The following is a 22500-nucleotide window of genomic DNA, read 5'->3' as shown; positions in this document are numbered from 1 at the left end:
TTTCCCAGCAATAGTTGTGCTCTGGACGGTGCATTTATAACTGAGAAACACGGCAAACTTACTCGTTTAACCCATTCTTTGGGAACGAATGTTCGTTTAACTGGAATCCAGTTGAGATTCCCAGAAGGCGTCAAAAATCCCACTTGCACTTGCTTATCTAAAAATGAAAAAGTAACTATATAGTAAACTAAGGAATACCGTTTGTAATGATTGTATTTTAAATCGATATTAGAGGTGGATGCAGGCGTTCCCATGTAACACCAACGGCTGGACCATGAGGCCTCCTTTGGTCCAAATATAATGAAGGGAGAGCCAGGGTCCTCGGGTCCATTCCCTTCCGCCACTGTGTCACCTGCGTAAGTTTTGTTCCCCAAAATGTCGATTCCGATTAGATTTCACCCTTTGTCTTTTAAAAGTGGAAATGCTTGCTGAATTGAGAAATAGCTGTTGTGACTCTAAAGGCTTCAGTCGTCTTCAAAGATTCCATGCATTAAGAATGACAAATCTTTTCAGGTTGTTTTAACGTCATCGTAGCCATGTTGGATAAGACAAACAGTAGATTCCTCGTGAGCTCCTTTTTGTCCGTCGACCCTAATTTGAATTTTTTTTCCATTTTTGGCTGTTTCTTTACAGAGTGGTTTCAAACGACCCATAAAAACTGTAACTCCTTTACCTATCTTTCGTCCAGAAGCAGCATTAGAGGTGACGCAATGTGCTGCTGTGATTACGTGACGTTCCGTGACGGTTACGCCAGTGCATCCTGTGTTCAGTTTCACCGCAACTGAAAAAGGAAACTTTTGCGATGCTACTATATTTGGAATGTGAAATCGCTTGCTGTAATGAGAAATATCTCTTTTGACTCTGCAGTGGCTTCTAAAACCTACAAAAAGATATAAATAGGCTCGTTATTTAATTTACGAGTGACTGAGTGTTGATCTTTGAATAATGCAATGCTGTAAAATTCATTGGCTTTGCCATCATTGCATATGAACCACGTCACACAAAAGGTCATTTTGACTTAATTAGGTCAGACTATACGAAATGAAAACTGGTTGAAACCTTGAACCCTTTTAGCAGGGAAAGGAGACTGGCATAGTATTGAGAGCACTCGTCTCTCACCAATGTGGCCCGGGCTCAATTTTCAAACTTCGCGTCCTAGGTAAGTTGGCTTTGTTGGTTTTCTACTCTGCGCCGAGACGTTCTCATCTATCTATCACGTGGGATGCCTGTGGCAGACCACGTTTCAAATTCTCTTGAATGCAAGAGTCCATTACTGGGTGATGGTCATTTTCATCGCAGTCAGATATGGTAATTAGCCACGTATCTGTCACGAAGCTCTTGCCTTGAGATAGTCATGTCAGATATATAACATGCATGTCTCTTTATTTTCGCCCAAAAGGTAATGGGGAAAACCCACACAAACATGCCAACACGGAAACCAATTCTCTTCTTGGAATTGCTGCGTTCTCAGACTGAATTAGCACAAAAAAGTATCCCTCAAGTGATCTTCGTCTGCACTAAGAGCTAGCAACCGGAGCCTCCTGTGAAATCGATTTTGCAGGTCAAGCACGATAGAACAGCGATGAACGCGAGAATGTAACACCTCCTGCCTTCATTTCCCGTTCCTACCGTAAATAAATGTAATTAGAATTGCTTAAATTGAATGTGAGCACAAACACCAAGATTGAGACATCAATGAAAACGCTTGAAGTCTGTTAGCGCGGTAAAAAAGCTTAAGGTCACAGGAATGTATAGGTAAAGAGAAAAACAAAAACTGTGATTAACTATATAATTATAACGCTAACTTGTAGGGGGTTCTGGGGGAATTCTCTGCCAGAAAATACTGAAATCTTGATTAGCGTTAATCGGCTTTTGAACAACTGGCCCAGGATGATAAGTTGTTGAACTTGATTTGTAATAAGTTTGTCGGATGATTTAGGCAGATCTTGTAATTTTTGGATGAACGGATTTAAGGAAGCAAGTAAAACTGTGGGATTTAAATAAAGTCTCCTTTAAATAAATAAATAAATAAATAAACTCGTATACTGATAACCCGCTAATAGGGCTTCGTTGATTGCATTTGCAAATTTAGAAACATTAACAATGAGTTTTTACAATAAACGACTTCAAGTTATGTTACAGATTTATCTTTCTAGTAATCTCGCGCCATTTTCCGAAGTTTACCTGTAGTTGCAGTTCCCTGTAACTGGACAATTTGTGTTAACTGTTTGCGCATTCCACGGATACGCCCTTGTAGGCGTCTTGTTTGCGGTGAATTAGGAATTTGACACGTAGTGTTGCCGCCCACGTGGATAACCGAAGATTGGCGTGGTGTTTATTTTCCGCAAACACCGTTTTGAAAATATCCAGCGCTGTCTAAAGACGAAAGTGAAGCAGACAACGTAAAACGTACAACTGCACGTAGAAAGAAACGAATTTTTTTTTCATTTTCAACGCTGCCTAAATTTCTAAAAGTTTCGGATTTCATTCTGAAGCAACAGATAGAATTTAGAGCTACACAGGGCCATCGAAAGAAACATATAACAACAGGCCCTTTCATTATTCAGTGATATGGTATATCGCTCTGTTCTAGCTTTTGCCCTTTTTTGTAAGAAGACTGAGGTAATAAAAATGACGATTTTTTCCTCTACTATTGTGTTTAACAAAAAGAAAAGAGATACTACGTTTGGAGGACATCTTGTCCTCATTATCAAGTGAAAGGAAAAGTTCATTGTTGAAATTTAAAGGAGCGAATATACAATATGTTAATTCACATGAACAGTTTCGCCCTTAGGGAGCCACTTTGAATGTTTCAAGGTGGTTTTTGCTTTTGTATGAACAACATTTCATACAAAAGGCCACTTGATAACGAGGACAAGATGTCCTCGAAACGTCGTGTAATTAACTTAGTATCTCTTTTCTTTTTGTAAGTTCTACATCTAAATCGTTACTACTGTGTTTGACGTAAAAAACACTAATACTCACCACAGAAACGCAGGGGGCACGCGTTTCGAGGCTGGAGATGTTTTGGAGAATTTGCAGTGCTAGTGTTTGTAAATGAATTAGCCTTCGAGACGTAAGATTAATTTTTGAAATCTCAGTCGTAATGTCTATTTTATCCCGGAGAAGGCGGACCAAGGCGGAAAGAATAATCCGCGCTTTGATGAGCAATTACGAGAGCGATGTAAGGAAGGCGTAAACCAAACGAAGTAAGGGAGAGAAAGGATCTCGCCTTGATAAGGTTCCGAAATTAATTCGTAAATATTTAAAATAAACAGCTTAACGTGTGTTGAAGACTACATTGGACAACCCTAGATCCATTCGCACTCCAAGGCCAAAATATTTGAGTATACATAAAAATTCAGGATTTAATAGCGGGAACTGCTAAGTATGAAAACAGTCCATCAATTTCTTCCAAACAAAATATCAAATAATGTAAAGAGCACCAAACAGCTTACCTAAGACTTCGTGGGTTTGAAGACGAGCAAATCCACTTACTTTGGAAACAAAAACACAGACACTAAACATATTCAATATAAACATGATTATACAGCTCTTCCGGTGACGTTTGGTTGCTTAAGGGTCAGCCCTGCCTTTTCAAATAAGAAAAAAATCACGGTGGTAAGAAACAGATATGTTAATCGTAAAACAAAACAGAGGCAATTTCAACAAAGCAAGGAAACATAGCTATTTTGAAAGGAAACAGCCTTCGGGCAGAAGTGACATTCCTGTTATTTTTCGTGGTAGGGTGCCTTTGAGATCCTTCAAAAATGGTTGGCAGCTGTCAAGACGAAAACACCTCAAAGGGAGCGGTGGGTAAACCCAAGGAGAAGCGAAGGGCTGCAGCACATCCATATCTCCCAAGGAAGAAAGTTACTTCAAACAGAAATGGCCTTGGTGTTATCGTTTTGTCCTGGGTGCGCCTCGATATCTCGAACACGCTTTGAAAAGCAACTGTAATTTGTTATTTCGAAAAGTAGATATCAATTCTCGGAAATTATTCCTTTCTCAGTGTTGGATATTACGCTATCATGTAATTTACTTGTTGTTTCCAACGCGCTTGTTATTTATTAACGATACTAAGCCTAGACTAGATTCCGCGCACGATATATTAAAACTTGGGAAACGCTTCCACTGATCAAGTCGGCCAATCGATTGCTGCTAAACACGACCAAGATTTGCAACGCCTCCCGGTGTCACATTGTAAATGAAGAACCTTATCCTAGGGGCCCCTCCCGTCGTACTTCTGATAGCGTGATCGCGTAATAATTTATCTCACCAATGACCCTTATCTTGTTCGTTTGGTCATAATCGCCAGTTGCAGTCCGATTTCTCAGTGAAATAAGAGGATCACTTAAAGCAGCTATATGGTGACACGAATCCTCAGATTAGTGACTACGATATCGACAATCCTATACTTTTTTGATGTCCAGATGTTATATGGTTAGTTACATGTGTGAATTGCGTAATTTTTTTTTTTTTTCGGGCCACGCTATCGTGACATACAGGTCAGAACATAATGGATCTTAATTCGTGTTTTCACCAAATCGTTGACGAAATGTGAAGTAGACATCGTTTTGATAATCATTTGTACATATGTTTACGCAATTTTGTGTTGGCCCACCACCAGAGCCGATTTCTTGCATCATGCAGCAGGCGAAATTCATAGTCAACTTCGCAGTTTGTAACAAATTCGAGATTCGTGTTCTCCACCACACAACGAGTCTTATCATGAATATCAAATCACCTTTCTTGTCAATGATTGACGAATAACGGGGTCACTCAAAATCAAACCTCCAACCCTGGCCTCTCAGAAATCTCAATCCTTCTCTGAAGCAACCAGCTCTGCTCTGCTATTGTTTGGAATTTTACAACGGCTGTTGTAAGCTGCTTTCACTCTCCCGGGCCAAAAGGAAAGCAAAGGAACTTTATTTGTCTCGTTGTTCTAGCGCTGGAGCACTAATTAGGGACACTGTCAACTGAAATTAACAATTAACGCAAATCAAATCAGCTGTTGGTTTTTGAGGGGAGGGGAAAATCGGAGTAGCCGGAGAATAACCTCTTAGTGCAGAGCAGAGAACCAACAAACTCAACCCACATATGACGCCGAGTCAGAGAATCGAACCCGGGCCACATTTGTGGGAGGCGAGTGCTCTCACCACTGCGCCATCCCTGTACCTGTATCCATGCACCCCTTGTTGCTAATAATCCTTCATCAAAGCTTCAATTAGAACTTTCAAAACGTATCACGCGCGTCAAAGCGCGTCCTTCATGTGCAGATGAAAATTATTATGTTGATACCTGCGAAATATAAGCTAATAAATGCTATTATTATTATTGTTAGGGACCTCAAGATCTACGACGGCGACGCCGACAAAAGCGTCACCTCAAATATCTCGTTCATGTGGGCGAAGTATCCTAAAAATAAATTGGTACGAGCGGTCACCGGCAGACTGAAAATTGAGAATGGAAGATTCACATTTGTACTACGCTCGCGTTGTCGTCAAAACCTTTAATTTTGGTGCAAGTTTCACGTCCTCGTTATGCAGAATACCGCCAAAATGTGAGCTAAAATCCGGTTATTTATGCTCTTTTAACCAATGATATCATTGTTTTGTGGCGTTGTGTTGCTATTAGGGACCTCAGCAAGGACGACGCAACCCATTCACTTTTATCGTGAATTCTTAATTTGCTTTGAATCCACTATTACAGTATCGTTAATTTAGAAGACTGAACGCTTGATATGGATTATGAAAAGTGGTCATTAAAAAAAAAAAAAAAAAGAACATAGGACTCGAACCTGGGAATCGGATGATTTCCCCCCCTCCCGGGGGAAGGGAGCCTTTCGGTTTAGAATAGGGTATCATTTTTCACGAAACTGACCAGTCGGTTGAAGGTTTTATCAAGACTAAGGAAACCAGAAATTCCCACCCAAGAATATAAAAATATCAAATCGGCAAAGTTTAAGTTAACGTAACTCAGCCTCAACAGGCTATCACGAAACACCTCTGGATATTGAGGGCATTTTTCCTTGGATATTGAGGGCATTCCCCCCCCCCCCCCCCCCCACCCAGCTACGCCCTTGTCATAGCTTGACCGTTCTGTTTGGAACGTAGCGGCACCATATTACTGTGGACCTGCTAAACTGAAAGTATCAGGAAGATGAAATCAATTTGGTTGTTTAGTATATGTAATCGCATGGGCCCGAGGGCAATTAAGAATTCATATCACGCATATCTTCAAAGTTTTCCTAAAATTTGAAAAACTGAGAAAATGTAAGTGAAATTAATCCTTAATTACATGATTGCACATTGCGATTACATGTTTATCACATCCGGGCAAGATTATTGAAAAAAGCCCTTTCAGTGCCGCGACAAATGACAGTCAACACGCTCCGGAGTTCAAGTCAATAAATTGTTGCAGTCAACATAAATAGCGCTTAATTGTATTTATATGTGGATGAAAAAGTAGTTCAATCTGGGAAAAAAAATTACCTTGCATAACTTCGCTTGCTCTGGATAAGCAACTATGAACCAATCGGGATCAAGTAATCATGCCCTCTTAATTACCAAAAGTGCCCTCGTGATTAAGGAAAAATGCCCTCCGTCTCAGCAAATCAGCATTCACTAATTTTCCCCGTATGTGATAACTCGAGTTGTCATTCTATTGCTAGTCGATCACTTAGCAACACTAAATAGCTCCTCAACTCTTTTCAAGTAAGAAGATGGCGCCGTGTATTAACGAGTATTTTTCCTTAAGATGGGTAACTGGGACAAAGATCTCCTTAAGTAACCAGTAAGCGTATTACACCCACAGACACTCCTCGTTAATAGCAATTTTGGAGTCTTTATTATTTTCCCTGGATTTATATACACATTACTAGTCAGAAAGCGCTATATGAACACAACAAGAGGAGATCAGAAAATAAAAATCGTTTAAATGGGACCATCCTTGTTTGAGTCTTAAAGGAACTCAAGACGTCTATGTCAATAATCTATACTCCATTGTAGTGGCGAGATCTTTTACAACCCGTTACTGAATATGAGCTCTCAGCTTCATCACCCCTCTATTCTGTTCCAGTGGAATTGGGGGCCCGACATTAGCCTTGAAAAGTGCCAAAAGACAAGGGCACCAAGGCTAGAGTTCTAAGAATTGCCATACTATCTTGGTTTTTTAATTCCGTATGAATGAAAGTAATTTGCAAAAGGACATGTGCTAGCATGCACTTGGACAGACAAAAAGAGAAACCCACTAATATCCCGATCCACTTAAACATGCCCCATTCACATCACCCCCCCCTGTCAGAGATAGACACAGACTTCAATGCCAAACAACTTCACCGTCCAAGCGCAACCCCTTAGGGGCAAAATGGTTAACAACATCAACGTCTTCGCACCAACTATATTCAATTTAACCCTTTCCCTCCTAAAAGTAACACTTGCTGATATTTTGCTGTCTAACACCAGACTGGTCGATGAGAATCCCCTTAGGGGCGAAATGGTCAAACACTTAAGATGTCAACTAATATCTTACGACTACAAAATATTTTGGAACATACCAAAGCACAGAAAAGAAATTTACCCAACTCTCCTTCACCTCTTTCACTCCCAAGCGTTGTTGATATATATTTTCTCCTTTCAGTGTTAGAATATTGTCAATCATACAGGTGATAACAATAAAGATATTTATCACCTAAGGTTTTTGTGTAAAATTAATATATCATCAAATAAATTCCCATAACTGATAATAAGAGGATTGTATGGCATTCAGTAAGGAGAATTAACATTTGGATCTTGTGGAGTGAAAATTTACCAGACACATTTTGCTTTGTTACACCACTACGTACTACGTGCCTTGTTGATGTGAATAGGGCACAAGACTGGCTTGTACAACTGTTCCTCAGTGAAGCTGAAAAATGCACAATCCACGGCAATCGAGATTTACATGTACACCAACAAGAATGAGTAACCTCTGACTTATGCATCCACTTGAAGAATGGAAAACAAATGCAGCTTTAAACCGTTTGGAAACCACATAATTGAAACAAGTAAAAACGAAATTACCTAAGGATTCATGTTAATTGAAATAAATCGTTCCAAAGTTCAATGAAAAACATATTCCTGAATTGACAATATCATCTTGATTATGCTACATTGAAAATCCTATATAACCGTTATGAACCAAGGATGGATATTATTTTTCATACCATTATGACATAATACTGCCGCACAATTGCAAATTAATTATGTGATTGAGAAATAATGACGATTATCTGGGTACAAATGCTACGACTTGGACTCGTCATCGCTGCATCTTTCCTTCACAGTGTCCTTTCTAAGTTTGTCTAAATACTCCTTTTGAGATTCTGCCAGCACAGCGGCTAAAATGCTCTCGTCCTCCCATTCAGAGAAGCCTGTGATGACACAAAACAAATTATCTTTAATTCAATTAAAGCTGAGGTGATAAAATCTATACTGAACGCAAATAACATCGGCTGGAAGACGTGATCCGTGCACTTATATGGGTGAAGCTGTATCGGAGGCGTTGATCGAGGGTCGAGAACACGCGTTTATGGGACAGCGGTCGAAGAGTGTAGCACGTCTAACCCTAACCCTAACCCTAAACCTAAACCTAAACATTCATTAAAGCTAACCTTAGGTCTAACTAGACCTAGACAAGGGTTTTTACGCCTAAGGTTAGCTTTAATGAATGTTTAGGTTTGTTTCTGTATTGGTAAAACATGTAGCTTACAAGACGTGCTAAACTCTTTGACCGCTGTCCCATAAACGCGTGTGCTCGATACTCGATCGACGCCTTCGCTATAGCTTTACTCCACTCATATTTGGACAATTGGCCGAAGCGGAAAATACCATAATACTCTTTGTTTGTGCACCCAAATTTTGGATAAGAATTCTTTTTTTTTTTTTCTATTGGGACGATTGTAAGTCCCAAGAGAACTGGAAACAATGCTTATTCAAAATTTGGGTGGACAAACAAAGAGTATTATGGTATTTTCCGAATCGTCCAATTTATGCTATTGTTTCTCAACGACAAATGAAAAATTAACATGCATTCAACAGGATTCGAACTCATGACCTCTGGGATGCTGATGCAATACTCTACAAACTGAGCTATGAAGCCACTCAGTTGGGAGCAGGTTAATTTGTTGGGCTGAGTTATGTGTTCCTGTGAAAGGACTCGATCAACAAATTGTGCGGGGATAACTCCTCCCTTTTGGAAACTAAAAAAAATATACATTAATTTCATTCATAATACGTGTACTTTCCCTTGTACAGTACTTGTGGGGTTCACTTAACAGGTGCCTTTAATTGAACGATGTATATATTTGTTCAACCTGCCGAAAACATATTAATTACAAGATCAACAAAACAATAGGGAAAGCAAGAAAAATATCAAATCCGATTATCAGTAACTGTTACGTGCACTTTAAATATTAGTATAAACGATGAAATGATATATGAAATGGATCATATATAAACTGCGGGTATGAAATCAAGTGAAGCTATGATCCTCGCAGTTATGAACGCAATTTTTGCAATTACGTAAAGAAGCCTGAAAAATTCAGGACTTCAACGGGGTTTGAACCCGTGACCTCGCGATACCGGTGCGACGCTCTAACCAACTGAGCTATGAAGCCACTGACGTTGGGAGCTGGTATAGGTAATCACATGATTTCGAGTGCAATTTGGAATAAATAAGCACAAATTGCTCTCGCCCTGCGGGCTCGTGCAATTTTGGTCGTCTTTGAAAAAATTTACAATTAGTCCTTATTTATTACAAATTGCACGAGAAAAATCATGTGATTACGTATTAATAACATACATGATAAGATTCGAGATGGTTGAGCAGAAGAAACGCGCGCCTATCACGCAATCTGGGAAAAATTGCGCCATCCAGGCCTCGCGTTTGATTCAAAACAATAGATTTGATTGGCTAATTCAATTTTCTGTTGTTTCTAAACCAATCAAAATACATTTGTAATTACACTGTTACAACTTTGTACTGACGTTACAAGTTTTTGCACTGTGTTACGCAAAACTGCACTGCTTTTTTAGCCAATCAGAATTAAGCAATTTTTTCGTGTATATTATTATTTTGCTAAGATGGCGAAATGGCGAATAATGGTTTGTGTGTACTGTGATTGAACATTAACTATTTTGTTATATAAACACCAATGATATACTAGGTGAGCTTTCGCGCGAAAACATGATATCTTCACACGTGAAAATATTACTGTTGCCAAGGTTACATATGAAAATCGCGCCTTTTGATGCCTTTCGTGAAATGATTTAGTATTTCATTGGTATTTCATTTGTGTTCATTCATTGGGGCTTATCTCGTGTTGAAAAATATTTCACGAGCAGCTCACTCGTGAAATATTTTTCAACACTCGAAGAGAAATTTCGTATCTCCAAGCGGCCATGTAATATCCTCCATATTCATTATTTAATTACCATATCCTCCAGGCGGCAGGTAATCCAAGTAGTTCGGTTCAGCGGCAGCACCACCAGTGGCCCCAGGGGGAGACGGTGGGCTAGATGACTCAGTTGAACACCCTGGTTTGGAATCGTAAAAGGTGGCTTTCATTGTGCTGATAGTACAAGTTGTGGTTGCTTGACTGACAGCCGTGGTGCAAGACTTGGCCTCTGAAAAAGAAGCACCTGCAAAGGTCTCGTGTCGGGGAGAGCTTGGTGAATGCCGAGGGGATTTGCTGGGAGGGGCACTCTCCGGTGCATCTCGATCACGTTCCCTGTGGTGCGGGGATGTCGGTCGTTTAGATTCTGTGCATGTGGAAGTACTGCTAGTCGCTGTGGGACTGGAGCGAGGCTGGAAGATAAAATTAACAGGAGAAGGTTTTCATGACAAATAGCCCGAGTATAAACTTACAGGTGAGGCTTTGGTGCATGAACAAGGGACAGGTTACAAGGGGACATGGTACCAAGAAAAGGTACAAGAAGATTTTTGGTGCACAAGATTTCCTTCCATTTTCATTGGGCACTTCAGCTGGGTCAAAAGCTCATTAACACCGTACACAGCAACAAGCAACTTACCAGAGCTCTGGCCCCCCTGGCCCGCTTTTCTCGGTCTCTGAGCCATTCCAAGTAGGATTCTCGAGCAACTGCTTCTTCCATGGCCTCGTTTGTTGCTTCCCAGTCGGTGCAACGGAGTTTATCAGCTAACATTTGCTATGAATTGAATATTCAGCGTAAGGTTAGATGGAGATCCATGTTGCAAATCAAGATCCTTATGCTCATCCTGGGGCAAGCTTGAGAGGTCAAAATAAAACATGTTGGGTATGGTAGCAATAAACTGGTGCCTTGCCTAAACAATCAAGTCAACTATTTTGTGCCTTGTTGGTCTACCAAAAGATCAATTTTATGGGATTAGTCGCACCTTTAACCCTTCCCCTCCTAAGAGTGATACTTATAGATTTTACTCTGTCTAACATCAGATGATTTTACTCGTCAATGGGGGCTACTTCAGGGGTGAAAAGGTTAACAACATCAAGGTCCACTCAAAAACTGTGTCCCCTTTAACCCTTCCCCTCCTTAAAGTGATACTTTAAGATTTTACTCTGTCTAATATCAGATGAATATTTTACTCGTCAATGGGGGCTATTTCAGGGGTGACAAGGTTACCAACATCAAGGTCCACTCCAAAACTATGTCCCCTTTAACCCTTTCCCTCCTAAGAGTGATACTTATAGATTTTACTCTGTCTAACATCAGATGATTTTACTCGTCAATGGGGGCTATTTCAGGGGTGAAAAGGTTAACAACATCACGGTCCACTCTAAAACTATGTCCCCTTTAACCCTTCCCCTCCTAAGAGTGATACTTATAGATTTTACTCTGTCTAATGCCAGACTCATCAATGGGGCCCACTTCAGGGTTAAAAGGGTTAATAACATCACTCTAGACGTAGGTCCAATAAAAAAATGTCGCCTTTCAAAATTAAATGTATTCATCACAGTAAGAGTGTATTCATTTCAGGTTTTTAATTTCACAAGATGCTGCAAACGTACAAGTACTGTAGCATGGTTGGTGCAATGGTGAGAGCCTTGGTCTTTCATAAATTACTTTTTTTCCAACTCCAAGACTCTGTGTACAGTGTAATGTGGTGTAGGTCTGTTGGGTCATACGTACACTGTATACTAATGAAGTGCTGAAGGTTTACACTGGGATACAGTGTACATGTACAACCGTACCTCAGCCCTTCCCCAAGTCAAGCATGGCTCAGCAATTTGCAGCAGAAGAAAAGCAAACAATATGTACATATACCTGTTCTATGTGCCAGTCTTCCGACTGCTTAAACGCGTCACTGACTAAAGTTCCCTGAAAAGTGAAGATCAATATTAACATCAAACATTTTCTGAGACGATGTTTAGAACTGAACAGTTTGTCATCAATGTGTCTTAAGATGGTGACAAACGGTTCAACATCATGCAACATTTGCTGCTCAAAAAATGTTGCACTACACCGCAGCCTGTTGAATGACAATGTTGCAGCTTATTGAAAGGATATAAACACATTAAACTTTTGTCGAACGAGAATTACGAATTCTTTCCATTTATGGCGGCGAATTTGGAAATGCCGGATGATGAAAGGTTCATGTCATTGTGTGCTGTGAGCCTTGTTGCCCTTGATTCCATTCAAGTAAAGATGATTCTTCACCATTACATACTGCGGCCACCATATTAAACCATCCAAATCACATGAACGCGACACTGGAAAACGATTGGTTTCCGCCATTCAAGAAGCAGCAACTTGCTGAACAGGGCCCGGTTGTTCGAAAACCGATTAACTTAATCCAGGATTAGCTTAATTAACCCATACACCCCTAAACCGGCCATACTTAGTATTTTACTCTGTCTAACGCCAGACGATTTTACTCGTTTCATGTTTTGAACTTTTTTGTTTTTCAAGGTTGACTTCTTCTAATGTGAATTTTTGCAGAATATCAGGGTTGAACAACATTTGGTTAATTTTTAATCTGGGGTTAGCGTTAATCAGCTTCTGAACAACCGGGTCCAGAACAGAACCCGTCTCCATTACATTCAACAACGTTCAACATGTAGAACGGTCTATTTCAACATTCAACTCTGCATGACACATCGTTCAACATTTGTTGATCAACAAATGTTGATTCATGTTTCACCGGCTTTAAGAGTACAAGCATAATTATGTATTTAGTATAAATACATAAGTGATAATTGAAAATTCTCCGGGCTGATTGGTTGTACTTGAAGTGATTATTACGCGATAATCACCTAAGCGTTTTTTTCAAAATGGCCGCAAGCCATTTTGTCGAGGTGACAGACGAAGACAGTTTCAAGAAATTAATTGTTTTAAAGAAAATGCATATCTTTCAAAAAATCACCTGACTGTGTAATTATGCTAAAACAATTATTCACCTCAGGCTCGGCGAATAGAGGTGAATAAAAACGTTGACGTCGTGTCGCTTTGACTCACCCATATTCACCTCGCCTTCAGTGAACAATTGTTAAATATACAGTGTATGCATATTCATAGAGAATATTATTTTGGTTTGAATTGGCTCAGCTGAAATCTGTATAATTCCACAATCCTACAAAAGTTAATTGGGAACACATAGTTTTCATTCAATTACCTATTAACAAACTGCATGTACTGTATGTTGCATTATTTTAAGCAATAGAGGACTTTTTCCGTGTTTACATAGCCTCGTCTAAACATGAAGGGAAGTAATGGGGGAATTAGAGACAGTTATGCAAACCCGAGACCCAGTCGAGGATTTACATAACTGTCGAGAATCCTCCCAACTCCCAGAGTGTTTAGATGAGGCTATGCAAACACGGAAAAAGTCCTCCTATTATTCCTTTTATAAAATATTTCTCAAAAATAATTCAACAAATGAAGGAAAATGCTGTTTTTTTTAACTTGTTGATTGAAACAGATTTTCTTGATAAATGCTCATATTTCCTACCAGCCAATCAAAATGTGCAACAACACATAACCAATCAAAATGTGTGTGATGTCACAGCCGTGTTTACATACTTGTACTCTCATCTAAACACAGCTAGTGACCAATGAAGGTGAACGTACATGCCATATCCTAATTATTATTATATAAATGAAAACATCTAAATGGGCTACTGTATTTATCCTCTCTTCCCCACTCAATTAATGAAGGGGGTGGTAGAAGGGGCAGTTAAAAAATTATGAGGTGTTCAGAAAAGAGTTGTGTACAGGGGTGTGTAGGATGTTGTCCACAATGGTAACTACAGTATATAAAGGCTACAATCTTGGACGGATTAAAATGGAACACAAATGCCCCCCTTCCTCCTAAATCAAGGATGAAGACATGTGAAGGCCATCATGCGTCATGATCAAATCAATGATTTTGAGGGGAGGAGTGGTCTCACTCATATTTCTATTTAATCAGTACAAGATTGTAGCATTTGACTAAAATTAATGTCTTGACTTATTTGATAACTCTGTACTAACAAAAGAACAACACTAATCACCCAAAATGAAAGATAAAATGTTGCACAAATGTAGACATATTATGCCACTGGATGAGAGTTCAAAAAAAGGTTGCACACACTACATGTAGAGTACATAATTTACTTTCTTAACCTTCCATTCTTGAAAAATAAATACTATCAATACAGTTATTACTGGATTTGAAATTTGTCCTAAAGAAGTTGACCAACCACAAACAGCTTCAATGTAATAGAGGAAAAAAGAAACAAATTAGGTTGCTTTAGACCATACATTGTAAAGTACCGAGCAAAAGTACATGTAAGTTGACAGTCTCTTTCGAATCTCTCTACCATTGATCCTCGATTCTCACGAGGATCAAGGATCAAGAATCAAGGAACAACAATCAAGAATCGGGTCCAGAATCGAGTCAAACGAATCGAGAAACTAATGACCTTTTCACTTGCACTGATTCCTTGATAGACCAATGGCACAAACGCAACTGGGAATACAAATGAAACATAAGCCTGCCAAAGTACTATTGTTAGTGGCCTGCTCTTACTGTACACTGTATCTGGAAACCTGTCTCAACTCACAGTCATTCAAGTTTGTAGCACAGACACAACCGAGAGGTACTCACCCATGGTTTGTAACCAGATAGACCAAGTCCCTCACCAACAGAGGGCTTGTTAGGATTAAGCACTGCATTGTAATGTACGCTATTATGGTAGCTAACTCTAATTGGTTCGTAATCAGTCTTGTAGGAGCTATGGAAGATGTTGATTGGTTCTGTAACATAAACGACAACAGTAACTTTATGAGTGATTCAGGTTTCAAAAGTAATAATCAATAGCAGTATTGTCATTACGGCTTAAACGTTCAAGCATGAATCATTCAGGCTTTACTTTCGTTATTGCTCAAGTAACAATAATTAATAACTGCAATGATCAGCATTAACTTGATTCTCTTCGCAGTTCAAATATATATGGCTTTCATATAAAATTAACAACGTTCGTCATAACACCATCATTAATAGCTTGTTAAATTGACACTAAATTAATTGGACTGCTGCATAGCAAAGGCCAAACATTGTACATTTTAAATTCCACTACAATAAAAAAAATACTTTTCCTTTTTTAAAATAACATTATTTCCTAAAAAAAAATGTTTTTTCCCTTAACACCAAACTGGCAAAATCTGCTATCTAAGAAAGGCAGAAAGAAATACAACAATATTGGCCTGCAGCTCTAAATTCTTTTAAGTTTATCTCAACACTGAAGATACAAAAGTTAAAGAGACAAAGAATATAAAAAGTGGTGTACATGTGATGAGGAGTTTCAAAAAAATTTGGAGTTGGTGGGTGGTTTGAGTGGAGAAACCAACTGCCGTCATTGTCAAAATGAATCTTAATCTCTGGTTTAATTAAGAGAATCTGTATTTTTAAATTGCTTCAATTTTGGGGAAAAAAGTACCGGTAGTTGACTTCTCTGAGTGTAGTAGCCAATGCTTTTCACTGGCTGTCTGCACTTGTTGTCAAGCCACTGTGCGACCAAGTCTTAAAATCTTGGTAGCCAAACATCTGTGGAGCCATCGAAATTTTATTAAAATTTATGCCAATCTTGTTGGTTCAGTGATTCTCGCGAGACGAGACTCTCGTCTAGAGACGAGTGTCTCCTCTCTGGATATGTCTCTGGAGACAAGACTCTCATGCCGTGAGAAACAAGGCGAGACTGTACACAATGTTATTTCCATTGCAATGTAACCAAATGAAGTGCACACATACAATTTTGGAAACTGTAAAGATGAATGTGAGAAGAGTAAATAACCTACCAGTACTATACTGGTACACCTCAATCGTCCTATTGTAAATTTCACACATGGCCTGTATCTCAATATGGTTTCCATGGCAATGGCTCTCCCGTTTTCGCTTGATGTATCCATTGAAATCTTCCGTGACATACTGAGAAAAGTAGTCAGCATTCTTGAGCTACAAATGAAAGAAAAATAATACATGTATGACAATCAAATGTGCAATAGCATGGTGGCCTTACTGAATTGCAAAGAACACTGTAGACTCCTCCTAAAGGGGATGATAGTGTGAGAACCATGGAGGGACTTCTGCAGAGATGACACCCAATTATTCAAAGACTAAACAACCCTTATCTAGCATATGAACTTTTGTCCTCTTGCCAACAGATGGCCAAAAATTATAGATGGAAAGACTGTAATACAAAGTAAATCACATCAAAGAAAAATATTGGTTTTCATTTTGTTTTGTTGTTGTTTTTTCAAAAAAAGAGAAAACCGCAGTACCCACAGAAAACCAGAGCAAAGCAGATAACCAGTAAATTCATCCTACAATGTACATGTGACACTGAGCCCAGGAATCAAACCCAGCGCTCTCAGCAGTCACCACTGGACAAACCTGACTGAATCAATACTTATTGCCTTCCTCCCTTCCTGCTACATGTATTTACATGTATAATTTTATTGCCGGGCCATGGAATGCGTGCATGCATGCAACATGGCATCTGACAGGATGTGGCGATGCGGATCCGCATAATTCCCTAAAATCCGCATCCTCCACATAATTACGATATACATGTATATTCTGCATAAAACTGAAGAAATGCCTGATATTAGTGATAAAGCAGCTGCTTACTTTGAAACGCTTATTTTCCTGAACATTGAAGAAAACACGCAATTTCGTTCACAAGATGAAAGTTCGTAAGCAGTTTGGTCTACACATTTTTCGGCAATGAGCCTGGATTCTAGTTAAACCATTTTCATAACATACCCTAGGCTCGAAATTTTGAAAAAGATGCAACAAGGTATGAAAATTTAGCCGCAAGTTATACCGTAGTAGCAAATTAAATTGCATCATTTGTAAAAGTAGGGAGAATCATTGTGATGAAGTTGTACAAAACAAAATAGGAGCCGCAATATGTATGTGTAAAAAACCACTGAAAATGGTAAATGATAGAGGAAATGGATAGTGGTTCAACCACATCACAATTTTGTTCCATATCTCCAAATTGAAACAAATATTTTTTTATCGCTTTATTTATTTTAGCAAAAGTTTCGGCAAAATGCCGATTACTAACCCTTTTATTTTAACAGTGAATGCTGGTCGCAAATTGGCGACTCGTCCAGATAATTTATGTTAATCGCAAAGGGAAAAAAAGTCAGTCATAAATGCGACTGTACTGGTTGCTATTTCGAGTCCTGATTTACCATGACCATGTAAATACATTGGACGGGCCTTATTATTAGTTCTATAAATTGTTTAAATTTCCGCATAATCCGGTGTAATTTCCGCAAAATCAACGCATCTTTACACATAATATGGCCAAACATTCCCGCATAATCTTTAATTTTTTCCCACATCCTATGAGAGGCCCCGATGCAAGCACTGTACATGGTACGGTAAGAAAATAAATGGATGTACACATTACCATCTGCCAAATCATTCCTTCCTTGAAAGAAAGCCATTACAAACTTGAATGATGTCACTTTTTCTTTGTTAGTTTGCTACTCAAGAAAATACTAAATAAATCAGTTCTAAATAATAGCACTTTTGAAAATAAGGACACTGACATTGCTCACTCAAGAACGTACCATGTAATCCATGCAGTGCCTTCTAACTTCTGAATGCATCTCCTGATCACCATACACATGTTCAGCTGGAAAGGAAAAATTATTATTGCTTGAGGGACTCTACTAGAGAGCTACACTGTGGTTATGCATGTTTCTAAAAATACAAACGCCCTCTTCCAGAAAAACCACAACAACCACCAACTGGTTGACAGTAGTTTGACAATCAACCTACATGCATGTACAAGCTAACATGCAACTCTTGAGCATCGAGCGACCTTGCAAGTCACTTTTCGCTTTCACTCTTATGTTGCCCATCTCCAATAAGCACACATTTGATACAGCTCAAATTGCAGCAGAAGTCCTTGGTTCTGGTCTAGTTAACAAATCTGGATAACTCTCACTGTATGTACTGTAATAATGTGTACATGTATTCCTTCCTTGTGTATTGCACAGCTGAATAATAATTTTAATGTGTGCCAATAAAGTTTATGATTATGCCACATAACTTGGTTGTGTAAATCTTCATCAGCCAGCTGCGTGCATGTAACAATCAGTGGCAGGTGACAGTGAGTGCTATCATGCCTAAGCCATTCTTTGATGCAATCCCACTGCATGACCTCTGAACAGCGACAAGGATCTACATGTACATGTACATCTCAAATTAAGTATGGAGGTATATCTATAACAAAATTCAACGATCAGTATTTGAAATAAAATCGTCCAAATCATAAATGCATCAATCCAAAGCTGAATGGCAAAAGGCTAATTCTGCAAATGGCAATCACGGAAACAAGCATAATGCAAAAACGCATAACACAAAGAGGCATAATGCAAAAAGCCATAACATAAAGAGGAATAACGCAAAAAGGCATGATGAAGAAACGCATAACACAAAGGCATAACGCAGAAAAGCATAATGCAATTATTCATTACACAAAAGTCATGACGTAAAATAGCCATAACTCAGAGGCATAACATAGAGGCCCTTTGAAGAATGGAGAGTAGCTGTGTACATGTACTTGGTAAATACAGCTGTAATTTCAGCTATAAAAAAAACATCGATTGTTCATGGGCCATTTGCTTTATGCATGTTATGCCTCATGCCTTTTTACATTTTGTACGTGATGCATATTTGTGTTATGCCTATTCGTGTTGTAGGGAGGCGCCGTGGCCTCATGGTTAGTGTGCTCGACACCGGATCGAGTGGTCTGGGTTCGGGGCCTGGCCGGGGACATTGTGTTGTGTTCTTGGGCAAGACACTTTACTCTCACATTGCCTCTCTCCACCCAGGTGTATAAATAGGTACCGGCATAATGCTGGAGGTAACCCTGCAATGGACTAGCATCCCATCCAGGGGGAAGTATAAATACTCCTAGTCGCTTCATGCTACAGAAACCGGAGATAAGCGCCGGTCTGATGAGCCTTCTGGCTCGTAAGCAGAGACTTTACCTTTACCTTTACCTTTACCTATTCGTGTTGTGGCTATTTGCGTTATGTCTCTTTCCGTGATGGCCATTTGCAGAATCGGCTTCAGTGTTGCCATTCAGCTTTGGATTGATGCATTCATGACTTGGACGATTTTATTTCAAATACTGATCATTGAATTTTGACATAGATATACCTCCATACAAAAGCTGCCTAGAACAATCCTTGAATATTCTTTCACGAGAGGCAACATGATCAGGATTGGACTAGCAACATGCTGCTAAATACACAAACTGTACTTGTATGCAACTGAGAGCTCCAAGGTCACCACCTTTTCCTCTGCTCCACCTGTCGCATCAACACTGTCACAATCCCAAACCATGTCAACTTCGGACAAGTCAGTTTTTTCAGTGTTTCAAACATTATTATTGGTTTCTACAATTGTATTTTGATCATTTTATTCCCAGCAAAGCTATTTATTTGAACACCTTCCACAGTAACACTTCTTAAGGCCTCCCAACAAATTTTCTTGCTGTAGACACATTCACCTTCTACATGTATAATTACGTAAAGAACTATTATTTTTACTTATCATAAACGGGGCAAAATTACTGAATACTGATTGGTTGAGATGGAGCGCATTAAATTTATTTTTTTCTTAATCACGAGAGCACTTTAGGTAATCACGAGTGCATGATTACTTGATCCTGATTGGTTAACAGTTGCTTATCCAGAGCAAGTAAAGTTACAAGAGTGTCTTCTTCCAGATTCTGACCCTGATTAAACTGCTTTTTGTCCACATGTAAAATACAGTTTAATTAAATCAAGCGCTATTTCTGTTGACATCATTGATTTATTGAATTGAACTTTCACTGAATGAAAGCATGTCAAGTTGATTGTCATTTGTCGTGGCATTGAACGAGCTTCCCTCAATAATTTTGCCCTTTATGTGATAAACATGTAATCGCAACGTGCCCTCTTGAATTAAGGATTAAGTTCACTTCAATTTTCGAAGTTTTCCAAATTACCCTCGTCGCTGTGACAACTTTGAAAATATTCATGAAATTAAAACTTAATTGCCTTCGGCCCATGCGCTTACATAATTATACAAATCAAATACAATACCAGGCATAAATTGCATTCACAGTTGGTAATTCATGTTCCAGTTTTAAAACACTTAGCCCTCTTTCTTTTCCCCTCCAACATTGATAGTAAGGCTGATGTTTTGTTTCAACATTCAGGGTGGAAAGGGGGAAAAGTGGGCTAAGTCTAACAACAGTTGTATCCAAGATTTTAGCTGTAAACAAGATCCTTGTCAACATGGAAAGAAAATGCAAAGAGGGGAAATTTCAATTTACCTTAAATGGACTTCAAATGATTTTCCACGTAGCATACAATGAGAAACTGTACAGAATTCTTCCAAGAGCCATCAATACAGCATGTTTGGTATTCCACAGTACAAATTTACAAATTTGTACTTGTACAATGTTCTGATACAAGTAAACTTCAATAACGATACGTAATTGCATTTCCCTGTATAAGTAATTTTGATAAGATACAAGAGCTTGCCAGCAAAATTGCCTTGAAAATCTGTCCTAACTACGAGTACCAAGCCAGCCAAAGAGTAAATATGTACGACTCTGGATATGCGTGACTTGTCCATTGTGACTTCTATGTGATTAAGGTACAAATAGATAAACGGATACACGAAGGGAAAACGAAACCACAACGGAAGAGGGAAGAAAGCATTTTGTGCAGATTTTCAACATGACGTGACATGATTAATAAACAGTGAGTTTACTCACCGACTGCCCGAAATAAACAAGCGCCATCTTGGGACATTTTCTTGATAATAAAACCTTTTTTCTCCTTCAATGCTTGTTCAAATTGCCTTTCCATCTTCAAAGACAATCAAATGTAAAATTAAAGGCTGATAACTCCAGGCTTTGCGCAGCAAACAAGACGAGAACTTAATGCTCACCTCTTCATTAGACATAGGTTGTTCCTTAGCTGGAGCATCGTGTTCATCAGAACTGTTGTACCCTGTTTCCTCGCCATGTCTTTCATGGTATTTATGCCGATGTGGTGGGCTTCTATGACGCCTTTTTGAGCTACTGCTGGCTACATCAGCTGCCTCTCTTGCCTCAAAGCTATTTCCAAGGTATTGTTCCTCATGACCCGTATATTCGTCGCTTTGGCGATTTCTGTCTGTAATGCTAGCCGGTGAGGACCAGGATGTATTATTCCCCCGTATCCTCGACCTGTTGTCGTTGCTTGAAGTCGTATCAGTTTTCTTTGATTCAGAATGTTTCTTCTTTGGTAAAATGGTCATGACGAAGGATTAAAAAACGCTAATTAGGGAGAGACACTGTTTTCAAAAAAACCAAAATCCTTTGAATGTTTGGTGTGTTTAGAACATGACCAGCGGCATGACGTCACCAAATATCATATGCGCGCACGATCTGCGCGCACGGAATATGCGCAGAAACTTTCCAATCTCGTCCCCAGATTCCTCAAGCCGTTTCTGGAAATCCCGATAACGATAACATTTCGGGCCCGAAAGCTATTCGTGGACCTACAATCCACTTGTTTTGAAAAGCTGGTCTTTTAGTCTGTTTTCACGATAACAAAAACTAAAATGGTTGTGAACTTCGCTGACTCAAAATCTCTCCATTCTGCGGACACAAAGGGAATTGTAGCACCCGAAAGTTTCGATACTTCCGAGAAACGGGCCCCTGGGGAATCCTAAAACTCTTGGGCGCATTTCGGGTAACATAGAACGCTTTGTATCTTCAACAAACATATTATACAAAAAAAAAGGTTCAAGTCATTTATTTTCGAAGGTCTTGAAAACTCCCTATTGCTATTTATACTTTTCCTCCAGTTGTATATGCAAATAAAGTTATAGTTATAAAGTTACCCCTGGTGCCAGTGGAATTTTTTTTTCAAGGTCGGAGAGAACGCTCAGCCATTCCAAATCAACGGTCGAGGACGA

At 39.1% G+C, this 22500-nt stretch overlaps 1 protein-coding gene across 1 annotated transcript; it reads right to left on the bottom strand.

The window, feature by feature from the left end:
* Positions 1-6826: 6826 nt before the first annotated feature.
* On the bottom strand, positions 6827-21919 carry LOC138010787 (OTU domain-containing protein 5-A-like). The gene is made up of 9 exons (XM_068857764.1): positions 21487-21919; positions 21311-21404; positions 18102-18166; positions 16314-16470; positions 15124-15272; positions 12303-12356; positions 11073-11207; positions 10476-10848; positions 6827-8413 (listed from the first exon to the last, which is right to left on the bottom strand). Exons 1-9 carry the CDS (start codon positions 21835-21837, stop codon positions 8286-8288), a joined length of 1506 nt encoding a protein of 501 aa, XP_068713865.1. The 5' UTR covers positions 21838-21919; the 3' UTR covers positions 6827-8285.
* Between the last annotated feature and the right edge of the window lie 581 nt (positions 21920-22500).

The sequence above is a fragment of the Montipora foliosa genome, chromosome 7 (genome assembly GCF_036669935.1).
Source record: "Montipora foliosa isolate CH-2021 chromosome 7, ASM3666993v2, whole genome shotgun sequence".
Lineage (NCBI taxonomy): Eukaryota > Metazoa > Cnidaria > Anthozoa > Scleractinia > Acroporidae > Montipora > Montipora foliosa.
Note: the sequence above shows the minus strand (reverse complement) of the source record. Positions and strands in the feature narration are given on the sequence as shown.